At 43.1% G+C, this 16,643-nt stretch overlaps 1 protein-coding gene across 1 annotated transcript in view; it reads left to right on the forward strand.

Moving 5' to 3' along the window:
- Positions 1-1,130: 1,130 nt before the first annotated feature.
- TICRR (TOPBP1 interacting checkpoint and replication regulator) overlaps positions 1,131-16,643 on the forward strand; it is a 42,567-nt gene continuing 27,054 nt past the window's right edge. Inside the window, exons 1-6 of the mRNA XM_019984025.2 lie at positions 1,131-1,895; positions 10,282-10,561; positions 11,492-11,730; positions 12,986-13,220; positions 14,141-14,270; positions 15,954-16,093. Of these exons, the coding sequence (XP_019839584.2) occupies positions 1,233-1,895; positions 10,282-10,561; positions 11,492-11,730; positions 12,986-13,220; positions 14,141-14,270; positions 15,954-16,093 (1,687 nt within the window). The 5' untranslated portion in view covers positions 1,131-1,232. The remainder of the gene's footprint in view (positions 1,896-10,281; positions 10,562-11,491; positions 11,731-12,985; positions 13,221-14,140; positions 14,271-15,953; positions 16,094-16,643) is intronic.

Genomic DNA, 16,643 nt, shown 5'->3' on the forward strand with positions numbered 1-16,643 from the left:
AATAAAAAAAATATAGAACTGTAGAAAACTTGGAAAATGCAACAAAAAAAGCCAAAACAAACCTTTAAAACCATCACCATCTTATTACCAGATACACTTAAATTTTCCCTACACAGTATTAACAGTTTAAAAATATATATGCAGGTAGACAGAAAATTTTGGGATCTCATTGCATGTGTGGTTTTGCGGTCTTTTTTTCATTTAACACTACGTATAAAAACATTAAAATTTGCACGATGTTCCCCCTTGGAAGTGTACCATAACTTATTTAATCACTCAAGCCGTTTCCTTTTTTTTCCTCAAGTTAAACTTTTATCCCAATCTTCAATTACCTTCTTCAACAGAAACGCCTAGAAACTAGGGCAAAGAGACTGAACTTATAATTTCTAATATTTTTTTCTTAAATTAGAGAAAGCTTGTCTTCGTCTTCAGATCCCACTCCATAGAAAGTTTAGGGTGGCTTACAAATCAGTTCAATTCAAACTACCCCAAATTCTCTTCCCCTACTATTTTCAAGGTCTTAGTAAATACCTCCCGCACAAGTACTGCTGCTGCTGCTAAGTCGCTTCAGTCGTGTCCGACTCGGTGCGACGCCATAGACGGCAGTCCACCAGGCTCCCCCGTCCCTGGGATTCTCCAGGCAAGAACACTGGAGTGGGTTGCCATTTCCTTCTCCAATGCATGAAAGTGAAAAGTGAAAGTGAAGTCGCTCAGTCGTATCCGACTCTTAGCGACCCCATGGACTTCAGCCTACCAGGCTCCTCCATCCATGGGATTTTCCAGGCAAGAGTACTAGAGTGGGGTGCCATCGCCTTCTCCGCCCGCACAAGCACAGTCCTCCAGAAAACGGAAACCTAAAGACACAGGCCGCAGGCACCACCTCTTTAAATTTTAAAACGGAGGCTCAGGCCAATGAACGTTAAGTTTTTCCCGGAACAAAGCGTCCCGCCCACAGTCCCGCCCTCCACCAAGCAAGCCCAGGTCTTCTCCATCGCTCTTCCAATCAACGCCAAGGATGAAAGTTACTCACGTAACTTACGTAAGGCAAGCGACCAATTGGAGCTGAGTTTGGGAGTTAGCTCCACCAATGCCAGCGGCCCTTGGAGAGCGCGGGAGCTTTTCGACCAGAGTCCCTGAGAGAAGCGGAGGATGGCGCTGGTTCCCTGAAGCAAGGGCCTAGGAGAAAGCGGCGCAGGTCCGGTCTCGAACCCTGAGGCAGTGGGGCGGGAGACATGGCCTGCTGCCACAACGTAATGCTGCTGCTGGACACCGCGGGAGGCGTCGCTGGTGAGAGTCTGGTCCGGCGAGCTGCCCTGCGCCTTCTCACTTACCTGAGTTGCCGGTTCGGCCTGGCCAGGGTCCGCTGGGCCTTCAGATTCTTTGACTCTCAGGGGGCGCGGAGCCGGCCTTCCCGCGTCTCTGACTTCCGAGAGCTGGGGGTCCGCTCCTGGGAGGACTTTGAGGAGGAGCTGGAGGCCCGGCTCGGGGATGGCGCCCAGGGCGCCCACCTGCCCGGCCCGGCGCCCAGGGCCAGCCACACTCACAGCGCGCTCATGGAGACGCTGCTAGACTATCAGTGGGACCGGCCCGAGATCACGTCGCCCACCAAGCCGATTCTGCGTAATAGCGGGAGAAGACTGCTGGACGTGGAGGGCGAGGCCAGGGAGGCCGAGTCTGCGCTCGGGGGCTTTGTCAACGCCGTCTTCCTCCTGGCCCCCTGTCCGCACTCGCAGAGGGAGCTGCTGCAGTTCGTGTCCGGTTCCGAGGCCCAGGCCCAGCGCCTGCCGCCTACTCCTAAGCAGGTGATGGAGAAGTTGCTGCCCAGGAAAGTCCAGGAAGTCATGAGAACTCGAAAAATCACCCTCTACTGGGTGGATACCACCGAATGGCCAAAGGTAAGATTAAACGGTGCACTGGTTCTAATGAACCAGAACTTGGCAAGTGTCTGCCGAGCAGCCCCGAGCAGGACCCAGAAGGAGACTAACATGACCAACAGGTGTCCCTTCCGAAGGAAAGTCCTGGAGTCACAGCACATCCCTACAGTCATCACACCGGGATAGGTAGGCCCTGAATACCTACTGAGTCAACTCATTTGAGGACCTTCACTATTTAGGTCCTATCTGTCTTTCCAGACTTCATTTTTGTCTACACATGACTCATGTTCCAGCCTGTCTGAAACATAATCTAGTTGCCCAACAGATCGTCACAGCTTGTACTGTCTTAGTCACTTGAAATGCCACTGCTCTTTTGTGCCAGTTTAAAGACCCAGGTTCCATCGGGTCTGGAAGATCCCCTGGTGAAGGAAATAGTAACCGACTTCAGTATTTTTGCCTGGAGAATCCGATGGACAGAGGAGCCTGGTGGGCTACTGTCTGCTGCTGCTGCGTCGCTTCAGTCGTGTCCGACTCTGTTCGACCCCATAGACGGAAGCCCACTAGGCTCCCCCGTCCCTGGGATTCTCCAGGCAAGAACACTGGAGTGGGTTGCCATTTCCTTCTCCAATGCATGAAAGTGAAAAGTGAAAGTGAAGTCTCTCAGTCGTGTCTGACTCTTAGCGACCCTATGGACTGCAGCCCTGGACCAGGCTCCTCCGTCCATGGGATTTTCCAGGCAAGAGTACTGGAGTGGGGTGCCATTGCCTACTGTCTATGGGGTGTCAAAAAGTTGGACACGACTGAGTGACTAACAGTTTCAGTTTTTCATTCTTTAGGGCCTTTGCCACATGGCAGCTTACTCAATCTCAACTTCTGAATTGCCAAACACTTTTGTGGCACTTACCCTTTCTCCATTATATGTCCCAGGTGTGCAGTCACCCACCTTCCATCAAGTTTAAAAATAACCTCAGAGGCAGCCACACATCTCTCTCTTGTCTCCTGTGTTAGAGGTGTTGAGGAAATATTTGTTGGCCAAATGAACAAATTCTTACCTACTTACAGTCCTAAATGGCTAATTTGAATTTTTGGTGAGGCAGTGGATCCCCTGCTGTAGTTAAGTGCTGTGATAAGTATATATTTATATGTCCATTATTTTCTTCTGATCACTTTACATTGTCTGTTAATAATTTAATTTGAGGAGTCACTACATTGTGTACCCACTACATTGTTTTAGCTGCTGGGCAGGTGGTGGTCAGCCAGGTGGAGTTTACCTTCTGGGGGAAGAAATATTACACAGGGAAGGTTAACAGATGAGCAAGTGAGTGATAGGATTTCAAATTATGCTCGAGAATAAAGCTGAGTAAGAGGCTGAGGGTAGGGCAGAGGAGGTAGAAGCTGGAGGCAGTGGTACATAGGTTAGTAGTCAGGGAAGACCTTTTTGAACAGAGAATGGAATGGTGAAGGAGGAGGAATGTGATGTTGGGAACAAACATTCCTGGCAAAGAGAACATTCCAGTGTAAAGATCTGAGGGGAAAACAAGCCTCTTTTGTTTTAGAAACTGGGTATGCTGAAACCTGCTAGGCAAGGGGCAAGCACCAGAGTAGAGGAAGTTAGAAGGTAGCAGAGGCCTCTCTGTAGGGCCAAGGTAATAAATTCAGATTTTGTTCTGATTGGGAAAGTGGCTTAACCAGATGAAAGATGTGATTGCATCTATTGGAAACATGTCTCTGAGGTAGAAGTGCAAGGCTGCAAATGGGAAATGAGATACTTAAGACAAATAATGATACACTGGGTTAAAATTTCCGAATTACTTTTACATATAAAGCCCAAGAAAGATGTAGCAAATGCCAAATAAGCCAGCAGTGACTTGTCAAAGAAAAGAAAAAGGCAAAAATGTTTAAGGGGGTGGTAAACATTGATGGAGAAGATGGAATCCTAAAAGTGTTTGTGAAGACAGCGAATTAGGTGTTGGACACAGTACACAACGAATTAGTGCTCGATTTGGGATAATTGATACTCAATCACATCAGAGAATCTGTATTCTGAAATTGTATTATATCAGATGTTGGCTAGAAAGAAGTCTTAGCAGAAAGGGCTTGAAGATTCTTTTTTTTTTTTTTTTTTTCAGAATGATATTAAAATAAGTAGGTTGACAGTGTCTATTTAAATATTTTCCCAGGTTTCACATTCCATCACCTGCAGAGGTGGATCTTCTCTGAGCCTTCCTCCATTTGTTATGTTGTTTCCTATGAGAAAAAGCCCATCAAACAATCTTAAGCTTTTCTGGAATTTTTTTTCTAGTGTAGATCTAATTTTTCGTATTCAGAAGCCTCTGCTTTGCCATACTGCAAAGGTGAAAGGGAGACTTGCATTCTGTCCTTGGGGAGCTCTCACAATGAGAGTAGAAAGAAGAGAAATTCCAGGGCCTGCCTTGTGGAGTTTACAGTCTGGGAAGTAGAACTGGGAGAAACAGACTCAGGGAGAAGGGAATCCAAGCACATAGAACTCTTGCAAAGACATCAGTTAGAAGGGAGCATGAGAGGCCCTTCTCACATTTTCAACCTATGCTTCTGATTTACTCAGTGCATACCATGCTGGACACAGGAGCCTGGCGGGCTACAGTCCACAGGGTCAGAAGAGTTGGATACAACTCAGTGGCTAAACCATATCACCACCATATGCTGATATGCTGAATACTGAGTGCACCATTTGGGAACCAGACAGATGTAGTCCCTGCTGTCTTGGAGCTTATAGTCTTGTGCACATTTATAAATTCCTAAATTTGAAACTGCCACTAGGACTTGTCTATTACTTAGTCCATAATATGCATAAAAATAAAAACATTGCTATATTCTATATGTATACTGGTGGTTTTTTTTAAGTCACGTACATCAGTTCAGTTCAGTCACTCAGTTGTGTCCGACTATTTGTGACCCCATGAACTGCAGTATGCCAGGCCTCCCTGTTCATCACCAACTCCCAGAGTTCACTCAAACTCAACGTCCATCGAGTCGGTGATGCCATCCAGCCATCTCATCCTCTGTCTCCTCCTGCCCCCAATCCCTCCCAGCATCAGGGTCTTTTCCAATGAGTCAGCTCTTCGCATGAGGTGGCCAAAGTATTGGAGTTTCAGCACCAGCATCAGTCCTTCCAATGAACACCCAGGACTGATCTCCTTTAGCATGGACTGGTTGGATCTCCTTGCAGTCCAAGGGACTCTCAAGAGTCTTCTCCAACACCACAGTTCAAAAGCATCAATTCTTCGGTGCTCAGCTTTCTTCACAGTCTAACTCTTACATCTATACATCACCACCAGAAAAACCATAGCTTTGACTAGATGGACCTTTGTTGGCAAAGTAATGTCTCTGCTTTTGAGTATGCTTTTGAGTATGCTCTCTAGGTTGGTCATAACTTGCCTTCCAAGGCTAAACGTCTTTTAATTTCATGGCTGAAGTCACCATCTGATTTTGGAGCCCCCAAAAATAAAGGCTGACACTGTTTCCACTGTTTACCCTGTTTCCCCATCTATATGCCATGAAGTGATGGGACCAGATGCCATGATCTTAGTTTTCTGAATGTTGAGCTTTAAGCCAACTTTTTCACTCTCCTCTTTCACTTTCATCATTCAGGTATGACCTAAATCAAATCCCTTATGATTATATGGTGGAAGTGAAAAATAGACTTAAGGGACTAGATCTAATAGAGTGCCTGATGAACTATGGACGGAGGTTTGTGACATTGTACAGGAGACAAGGATCAAGACCATCCCTATGGAAGAGAAATGCAAAAAAGCAAAATGGCTGTGTAAGGAGACCTTACAAATAGCTATGAAAAGAAGAGAAGCGAAAAGCAAAGGAGAAAAGAAAAAGATATTCCCATTTGAATGCAGAGTTCCAAAGAATAGCAAGAAGAGATAAGAAAACCTTCCTTAGTGATCAATGCAAAGAAATAGAGGAAAACAACAGAATGGGAGAGACAAGAGGTCTCCTCAAGAAAATTAGAGATACCAAGGGAACATTTCATGCAAAAATGGGCTCAATAAAGGACAGAAATGGTATGGACCTAACAGAAGCAGAAGATATTAAGAGGTGGCAAGAATACACAGAAGAACTGTACAAAAAAGATCTTCACGACTCAGATAATCACAATGGTGTGATCACTGACCTAGAGCCAGACATCCTGGAATGTGAAGTCAAGTGGGTCTTAGAAAGCATCACTGCGAACAAAGCTAATGGAGGTGATGGAATTCCAGTTGAGCTATTTCAAATCCTGAAAGATGATGCTGTGAAAGTGCTGCACTCAATATGCCAGCAAATTTGGAAAACTCAGCAGTGGCCACAGGACTGGAAAAGGTCAGTTTTCATTCCACTCCCAAAGAAAGGCAATGCCAAAGAATGCTCAAACTACCGCACAATTGCAGTCATCTCACACGCTAGTAAAGTAATGCTCAAACTTCTCGAAGCCAGGCTTCAGCAATATGTGAACCGTGAACTTCCAGATGTTCAAGCTGGTTTTAGAAAAGGCAGAGGAACCAGAGATCAAATTGCCAACATCCGCTGGATCATAGAAAAAGCAAGAGAGTTCCAGAAAAACATCTATTTCTGTTTTATTGACTATGCCAAAGCCTTTGACTGGATCACAATAAACTATGGGAAATTTTGAAAGAGATAGGCATACCAGACCACCTGACCTGCCTCTTGAGAAACCTATATGCAGGTCAGGAAGCAACAGTTAGAACTGACATGGAACAACCGACTGGTTCCAAATAGAAAAAGAAGTACGTCAAGGCTGTATATTGTCACCCTGCTTATTTAACTTCTATGCAGAGTACATCATGAGAAACGCTGGGCTGGAAGAAGCACAAGCTGGAATCAAGAGTACCGGGAGAAATATCAATAACCTCAGATATGCAGATGACACCACCCTTATGGCAGAAAGTGAGGAGGAACTAAAAAGCCTCTTGATGAAAGTCATGTACATTTATGTGTATCTTTTTAGTATTTCTCTATTTGACTGCTTGTGGTCTTGGTTGTGACATGCAAACTCTTAGCTGTGGCCTGTGGGATCTAGTTCCCTGACCAAGGATCAAACCTAGGCTCCCTGCTCTGGAAGTGTGGAGTCTTACCCACTGTACCATAGGGAAGGCCCCATGTACATGTATTTTTAACCAAAGCTAATGTCCTTCTCAGCTCCTTTTTAAAGTTTTACTTACTAAGAAAGTTTTAATTTGCTAAGAAAAAATTTTTTTCCTGGTCTTCTGGCTGAAACAGTTTCAGCACATTTTTTGTTTCCCTTGGGCAGAAAATCCTAATCAGAATCTATGATACCTGAATTAGCTTGCCACTCTCCCCCTTAGCCAATGAGCAAGGGTGTGGCTGCCTTGGTGGTAACATTAAATAACAATTGATTAGTCTATGGCAGCGTTTTCCAAAGTGACAGGCACAACCAGAGCAAAACATTTGCAGTACATTGCTTATCTTCACCATACATGATGTGTTCTGTTGTGCTCTGATAATTTTCTTTCATGGCTTTTTTCCTTTAACTACTGTTCCTAAACTGTTCAATCGATTCGTCCAAGTCCATCAGGGCCATGACCCCTACGTTAAGAGCGCTGTCAGGAGAGTCCTGGGTTCTTGGACTGGAGTGTCGTTGCCTTGCTGTGAACCTGGGCACCCTTATGCCCCTCTTTGAACTTTGATATAATCAAAAATGTGGAGATGACCTGGAATGCCCTTCTGGTTTTAATTTTTCACATTCACATAGCAATTTATGGTTTACAGTTGTTAGCTCATCTGTGAAGTAGGCAAACCAGCATGATCAATGTATTCTAGGGGAGGTGCTCCTTCATGTAACAATGTGTGCTAAGTCGTGTCTGACTCTTTGTGATCCCATGAACTGTAGCCTGCCAGCCTCCTCTGTCCATGGGATTCTCTAGGCAAGAATACTGGAGTGGGTTGCCATTTCCTCCTCCCGGGGATCTTCCTGACCCAGGGATTGAACCTGCATGTCCTGCATTGGCAGGCAGCGGATTCTTGCCACCTGGGAAACCCCGTAGTGCCTGAATATTGTACAGTATATTGTGGTTCTGAGTTAAATTTTACATGTTATTGCTGTTTTACTCACCCCACGCTTGGCTTTAAGATCAACAAAGATAGGGACTATGTTTTGCTAATTCATGGTTTTATCGACTTGGGTCCTTGGACTCTGTAATCAACAGAAATTGGTGAGAGGCTAGATGAAAGATTCAGTCTAGGTTTTGCTGGGACTTGTACTGCTTGAGGGAACAAGAACAAGAAACAGGTGCCCTTAGGAGACAGGCAGGGATCTGGTTTCTTACATGGGGTGCCGTGGAGCAGATGGGGGGGTTGGGTGGAGGTATAGCTTGGGTGGACTGTCCCCCTACCCCCCCAGGTGGTGCTGTGTACAGGATCATGCTCAGTACCCTGCTTTTGCTCTCAACACCTCAGAGATGGCAGTTGATCTGTGGCCTTTTTGTATCATATTGTTCAGAGTTGCCCTGGCTGCATACAGCTCCTTTTAGTCCCTCATAATTTCTCTGAATTCGTCTGTCCAGGTGCACTCACTCCAATAAAGGGTCCCAGGTCCTAGCCGGGCTCAGTGGCACATATGGTGGCTCAATAAAAGTTTGTTAAAAGAAAGTTGGATGAAGAGTCAGCTATGTGTGATGGAGTAAGGAATGCTTTTACGGGGACAGCGGGGTTTGAGCTAGATAGTGAAGTATAATGAGTATCCAGTTGGTGAAAATGGAAGGGGAAGACACAGCAAACAGAACCAGCGAAAACATGGAGACGTTATAAAATATGGCACGTTCAGGAAACAGCAAATGGTTCAGTGTGCCTGGGACGTAGGAACGAGTGAGGGAAGGATAGTGTCTTTGCAAAAGTTGTTTAGAGCTGGGTTTAAAGGGCTCTATCACCATTACAGTAGGGCAATGGGAAGCCTGTATGAGTCTTCACAGAAGTAGCATGATTGAGTATGTAGTTTTTAGAATACTTAAAGGAGGAAAGATTGGAGGCAGAGTACAGACTCTGTAGGCTACAGTAAGAGTCCCAGTCTTAAGTGAAAACACTAAAGATAGGACTGAGAAGACCTGTTTGTTCTCCACGCAGACCTGTGGGTGGTAACCCTCTAAGGGAGATGCTCCTGCCTCACTCTGGTGACACCTGGCTGTGGTTGTGTGGTGGAGGACATGATTGTTCTCTTTTATTAATGTGTAATGGTTTTGTATTTCTTCTAACATTTTATGATTTGTCCCTAGTGATTTGCATCACTTCTGTTCCTTGACAGAAGATAGAACTTGAAGTGCTGTTTTCACTGAATAGGTGCTTTCTTAAAGGCCTATTGGCAATGGCACCCCACTCTAGTACTCTTGCCTGGAAAATGCCATGGACGGAGGAGCCTGGTAGGCTGCAGTCCATGGGGTTGCTGAGAGTCGTACACGACTGAGCGACTTCACTTTCACTTTTCACTTTCATGCATTGGAGAAGGAAATGGCAACCCACTCCAGTGTTCTTGCCTGGAGAATCCCAGGGACGGGGGAGCCTGGTGGGCTGCCGTCTATGTGGTCACACAGAGTCGGACACAACTGAAGTGACTTAGCATAGCATAGCATATACTGCATTTATTCCTGGGCTGTGTACTAATGGGATGTGTGTGTGTTAGTTGCTCAGATGTGTCTAACTCTTTGCAACTCCCATGGACTATAGCCCGACAGGCTCCTCTGTCCATGGGATTCTCCAGCCAAGAATACTGGAGTGGGTTTCCATTTCTTTCTCCAGGGGATCTTCCTGACCCAGGGAGCAAACTTGTGTCTCCTGCATTGCAGGCAGATTCTTTACTGTCTGAGCCACGAAGGAAGCCATGGTAATGGGATGCTGGCCATTATTTATGTTTGGTTCAACCAATGCATGAATTATATAATTTGATCCTTTAATGTACATATCTACTTTCTCCTGATTTCCCTTACTTTTATGAATGCCTTTTGTTGTTCAGTTGCTCAGTCGTGTCTGACTCTTTGTGACCCCATAGACTGCAGCACGCCAGGCTTCCCTGTCCTCTACCATCTCCCAGAGTTTGCTCAAACTCACATCCATTGAGTTGGTGATGCCATCCAACCATCTCATCCTCTGTCATCCCCTTCTCCTGCCTCCAATCTTTCCCAGCATCAGGGTTTTTTTCCAATGAGTCGGCTCTTTCCATCAGATGACCAAAGTATTGGAGTTTCCACTGCAGCATCAGTCCTTCCAATGAATATTCAGGGCTGATTTCCTTTAGGAAATTGGTTTGATCTCCTTGCTGTCCAAGGGACTCTCAAGAGTCTTCTCCAACACCACAATGAATACCTAATTTACAATAACCCAACATTCTTTGTAATTTTCATTTTAGCTCTGGGAATCCCCAGACCACCTTGGCTACTGGACAGTATGTGAACTGCTCTACCATGTGGGAGGCACCGTCTTGCCATTTGAAAGTTTCAGCCAGGATTTTACCAAAGCTGGGGAAACACTGCTCAGTGGTGAAAGAAAGCTGTCAAGTAAACCTCACCTCTCTTCATGGATTTCAACTCTGCCAACTGATTCTACTTTAAACTGTTTGCTCTATAATTCTCCTGAGTATGAAGCCTCATTTCCACGGATAGAAGGAACATTATTTTTCCCTGTCGAAGGTAAGCAAATACTGTTTGGGGCAGGGGTAGTGTGGGGATGGAGTGGTTGGTCTGGTGTCATTCATTTCTTCAAGGCAGGCCGATGAATTCTTTAGAATTTAGAATTTCTAGCAGCCTAGGCCCTCCGTTAATGCTTGTAATTAAAAGATGTCTAAGCCAAATCAGAGATACCACAGGAAAGGACTGAAGTCTGGTACACTGTAAGCCCATGCAGAAAGGACAACTGAGTGATTTAAAAGGGTTTTCCAACTTTTTGCAGAGTTGTCAGGTGCCGAAGCGAATGAGTGGTAAGGTTTCACTGTCCTATAGATGAGATTGATACATTGAAGACCCTAGAAAATCAGTGATTGACTAAGAAGACATAACAAATTAGTCAGTTGAAGTAGAAAATGGTGTTTATTACCATAAAGAGCCAGCATACAGGAATCTTCATAAATTTGCTTTATCATATGATTTGCCATATAGTGAATCATAATTTCTGAATCATTGTATATTCAAGCAATATTATATAGAGATATAAATAAACTGTATTTTACATGATGGGCAATTTAAGGAAATTTCAAGAGTATTATTTAAGCAGGTTTGTCTTACATGGTCTTTAGAATTTAACCTCATAAGATAGGATGTGCTGTATTTTATGGATTTAAAAAGCAGCAGATTTCCTGTGTGTGTATTGCTTGAATACTTATTTCTAAGTCATAATTATTGAGTTCTGACATCAATTACACCCTTATAATTCCTGTCACATACAGCTTTTCCTTATAGAATTTACTATGATAGCCTGTTGATGATAGAGTGGGGGTTGAAGTGTAAACTAAGCGATAATACTGGTACCCCAGCTGGCAGTGTAATTTTTTTCTTCTTAACCTTGCATCTCTTTTTAGGAGCTACTTCTTTTATTAGAATTTCAATATCCTATATTCCTCACAGGCAAAGAGCTTCAGGAAACATGGACAGTCACGCTAGAGCCCTTGGCCATGCATCAGAGACATTTTCAGAAACCAGTCAGAATTTTTCTAAAAGGCACAGTGACCCAGTGGTCCCTCCCAACAAGTGGAACTTTGGGCACCGATAGCTGGATGCTGCAAAGTCCAGATGGAGACAGATCAACTCAGAGGATGTTATTTCAGCACCTGGTAAACAGGCTGACTGCTGAAGAGTTACATCTGGTAGGTATCTTCCAGGTGGTAAGTTATTCTGGTCTAATAACACGGGTAAAGTGAAATAAGTGCATTTGTAAAATGCCAGGGAGCCCCCTACATAATACAGTCTCAATGAAACAGGTGCTGTTTTTGCAAGTAATATAGAGTCATGATAGTGCTTATTATTAAAGAAATAGCATATAGAACTGCATGTAACCTTGAATCTAATTAAACTAAATTATATTCACATAGGGAAAAGGTGGTGGGCCAGATGGAATAATTACATTAGGGAAGTGAAATGATAGGTGGTTTCTCATTGTTTTTAATACATTGTATTATGTATTTAGTACTTTTACATAATAAATTCATTTTTTAAAAAACTGTACATTGTAAAATTAAATATAATAGTGTCCAGTAGTTATACAAACTTATTAATGTCTTCTGAAGCAGAATTCATGTATACCCAGATTTGATAGAAAAGTGATGGAATTTTTTAACTCTAGCAAATTCCTTACTTTACTTCATCTTTTGCCTTTGTAAGCTCAGAAGGTTGCTATCTTCTGCATTCCATTGTGAAACATTCCAGAGGAAAACTGGGTAGTCGTTTGGATGGGTGTTGTTCTAAGAGTTGTGTACTCCGACAGAGCACTGGGGTCAGAGTCAGGTGACCTGGATTAGGTCTCAGCTCGGTTGCCCACCATATGATCTGAATAAATCCCCTCAAGTGATAGAACTGATTCCTGTTTAAGAGCATGAATTTTGAATTCAAACACGCTTGGCTTCTGCCTTTTATTAACTGGGTGACCTTAAGCAGGTTGCTTATTCTTTAACCTCAATTCCTCCTCTATAAAATGGGGATTAGTGTTTTTTTTTGTTTGTTTTTTTTTTTGACCACACTGTGCAGCATGTGGGATCTTAATTCCCCGCCCGGGAATGGAACCTAGGCCGCCTGTAGTAGAGGCTTGGAGCCTTAACCACTAGACCACCAGGGAAATCCCAGTAATCATTTTTACGTCAGTGGTTATGAGGATTCTGTGAGTTGCAGTAAGTACATAGTAAGTGCTTAGTATATACTTCTGGTGACTTAGGTTTTTGTCTGTCAATTGAGGGATTGGGATTATAGGATCAGTAAGTTCAGCTCCAGCACCAGTATCCCCCAAGTCCCTTTCAGTTTTCTCCTTTATGTTAATCATTGGATGACACAGTCATCCTTTTACTAAACTACATGCTTCTTTAGACACATGTTAACGGTGTTCTCAACTAATTAGAACTTCTCGTGTAGGTTGCCAGTGTGGACCCTGGCGAAGGCTGGCCCCCCATCACTGGAGTTATTTCTCCCTTCTCCGTCGGTGCTACAGTTCTCACCTTGTTCTGCACCAGGGAGACTGAGTCTCAAAGACATCTTCTCCAGACGGTTGTGGCAGAGAGCCCCCAGGACTCAGCTGCCCTTTTTTCTGAGGTTGTGGATGGTGTACTCAAACAGATTGACAGTTCTCTTGAAGTTCCTGCTACCTCAGGTAAGCTTCTGAACCAGTAACTGGCCTACTCCAGGTCAGTGGTTTACCATCGTTTCTAGCATCATAACCTTTTTTTCAGTATGCTCTTAGTAGAACTTAGTATCCGTTATAGAACAGGTAAAAGTAGCTACAGTATTTCTGGCAGTTTTAAATCATTTATAGAAATCCTGAAGCTTTTGAGGAGGCCAACGGCTCTGTAAAACCTTTTTGAAATTGAAAGTATAAGAGGAAACCTAGTTTTTAATATGTTTAATAAAGTGCATGTAAATCTTAGGGTTCTGTCTACCTTCTACTTTATTGCATTGTTACTAATAGGGTACAAACCTTATTTATGCCAAATAGATATAAATAGAATCAATTTGATATTTCTTCCATTCATATTTACTCAGTAGATATTTGTTGAGTGCCTGCATGTCAGGCTCTGTTCCGGCTGCTAGGAGAACATCAGAGAACAAAATAAAGGTCTCTGTTGTCGTGAAGCTTACCTAGTCAGGGGAGACAAGGCAGGAAACTCAATAGGGAAATTATGTAGTGTGTTTTAAAGAGTTAAGTGCTGTAGTAATAGAGCAGAGAAAAAGGAATGGGGAGTTGTAAGGGATGGGAGAGTTACAGTTTCAAACAGGCCTTGTTGAAAAAGTGATATGTGAGCAAAGGCTGTGAAGGAGGTAATAGTGGCAAAAGTCAGTGCTGAGGCTTGTGTGTCCAGTGTTTGAGGAACAGTGAGGAAGCCTGTGTTTGCACACTGATCATAGACAACAAAGGCCTGTTGGAATTGGTTGTGCAGTTGAAAGAACGTCATTAATACTGCTGCTTTGGAATTCCTCTGGAAGAACGCAGTCAGTTGAGAGGAGGAGCAAGTGCTTGGGAGTCTCTGCTTTCTTCTAATGCCTCTTCTGTTCCATCTCTGCTCGTTTCTATAGACCTGCCTGTCCCAGAATGGGCCCAGCAGGAGCTTGGCCGCAGTGCTCCCTGGACTTCGGCTATTGTGGAGAAGTGGTTTCCTTGCTCTAACCTCAGTGGAGCCAGTTCAAGTTTGATGGAGTCATTCTGGTAAAACTTATTTATTTCTCTGGGTTTTGATAATCAAAACCATCTCTCAGTTGTCTGCATGTGAGTTTGTTGTTGTTTATAACAAGCCACATTGCCTGAGTATAGTCCAGTAATTTTAAAAACTAGTTACAAATGGAGAATGTTGTTTACCAGGTACAGAGTTTGAGTTTTACAAGGTGAATTCTGGAGCTGGATGGAGTTGATGGTAGCACATTAGGAATATCCTTAATACCAGTGATCTAGGTGGTGATTAAAAGTGATGAAGATGATAAGTTTATGTCGTGTATTTTATCAGAATTAAAAATTTAGAAAAGGTTAATTACAAAAATAAAATACTCTCATAGATGTCAGAAAATATTTAGTATTAAATCTCAATAAAAAAGAAACTGGTGTGATGCAGCTAAATTTATACGTAAAGGAAAATTTACAGACTTAAAGCATCTTCTGAAGAAGAAGTAAAAACTAGTTAGATGAATCACGAAGTCGAGAGCACACCAAAAATTTAAAAAGCAATAATGAAAATAAATAAAAACCTAGTCATAGACTTGGGTATCTCTGGGAGAAAGGAATGGGAAGAAATTGGGTTAGGCTTTCTCTGTGTCTGTCATGATTGATCTTCATTTAAAAAATAATCTGAAGCTCTGGTAAATTAACAGGGAGAAAAAAGCAAACCTTTCTCACTATTAAGGAAATACCAACACACTTAGGGAGAATTAGGCTTTTTCAGATCTACTGCTTGTATGAACTAATTCAACTAATGTCATCATAACTTTCTCCTACTTTTAGATCAGATGATATCAGATAATAGAAGATAATGAAATAGAAATTACACATTTTGAAAGTTGTGCTATTTTCATTATTTCCTTAGTGACTGTAATTTAGCTCTTGGTGGTAAAGCAGTTAATAGCTAATCTCCCCTGCTCTACTTCCTTCCCTGCTCATCAGTCCCAAATTAGTTTACTAGAGTGTGAAAGACTTATTCAAAAGTTACTCTGATACTCACTACACGGTATTACATCATTGTGTACTTTAATGTATGGACACTGGGTAAAGACTATGGAAGCCCAGAAGTGAGTGAAATAGTTGCCATAATTAGACATGAACCCTAGGATATGAAGAATCTTATTAATGAAAGTCAATATTGGGGCTTCCCAGGTGGCTCAGTGGTAAAGAATCCACCTGCCAATGCAGGAAACATGGGTTTGATCCCTGGTTGGGGAAGATCCCATATGCCATGGAGCAGCTAAGCCCGTGTGCCCACAGCTACTGAGCCTGTGCTCTAGAGCCTGGGAGCTGCAACCACTGAGCCTGTGTGCCGCAGCCACAGAAAGCCCAAGCGCCTAGAGCCTGTGCTTCACAGCAAGAGAAGCCACCGCAGTGAGAAGCCTGCCTACCACAAGTAGAAAAGAACCACACAACAAGGAGGACCCAGCACAGTCAAAAATAAATAAATTGTGTGTGTGTGTGTATAAAGTCAATACTGGATGCCCTAATACATTAATGGTTTTGTGAGCAGGTAACTTCTGTCCCTGAATTTACTCAAATCATAAATGATAAGATGGACATTTTTCCTTGTGGGGACCTCTTTTGAGTAGCTTTCAAATATTGTTGTCGCTTTGTCTTTAAAGCATTTTGGAAAATCAGAATGTCACCTTTATGCTTGACATCTTGACTTACTCACAGGTTACTACAGGCTACCTCATCTGCTAAGGAGGAGCCTTCCAAAACTGAGAGTGACTTGACACGCGGCCTCTCTGAGCTCTACCAGAGAAAGTCTCGTGAAGAATACAGTGTATCCAGTCAGGAAGACAGCAGAAAGAAACGTAAGCATGTAGATAGGCAATTTCTTACAGTCTTTTTTGACACTGTATGTTGTAAATATTATTTATTTGTCTAAGCCGGCTCTTAGTTGTGGCATGTGGGATCTAATTCCCTGACCAGGGATGGAACACGGGCCCCCTGCATTGGGAGTGCCAAGTCTTAGCCACTGGACCACCAGGCAGGTCCCAACACTGTATGTTTTAAAAGATTGATATTCCCTAAAATGAAGTTGAAATGGTAACTGAATAAAGGTCAAGTTCTTCTATTTCACATCTGAAAATAATTACATTAGTACAACAGTGATTTTAAAAGTCACCCACAATCCTTCCTACCTTCTTAATGACTAAACCATTTTTGGTTTTAGTTGTAACAGAAATTTAAATGGCAACTTTGTGTGCTGCGTATAGATACTTGCTTGTCTGTTCCTTTGTCTTTTTTTTAGTTACTGTTCTATCTCATTGCTTAAAAAATTGGCAAATTCCTTATGTTGCTGAACATGTAGATTGTTTTCAGGTTTTACCATGGTAAATACTATAGTGTATATCATGTATG

This window comes from Bos indicus, chromosome 21 (genome assembly GCF_029378745.1).
Source record: "Bos indicus isolate NIAB-ARS_2022 breed Sahiwal x Tharparkar chromosome 21, NIAB-ARS_B.indTharparkar_mat_pri_1.0, whole genome shotgun sequence".
NCBI classification, from domain to species: Eukaryota; Metazoa; Chordata; class Mammalia; order Artiodactyla; family Bovidae; genus Bos; species Bos indicus.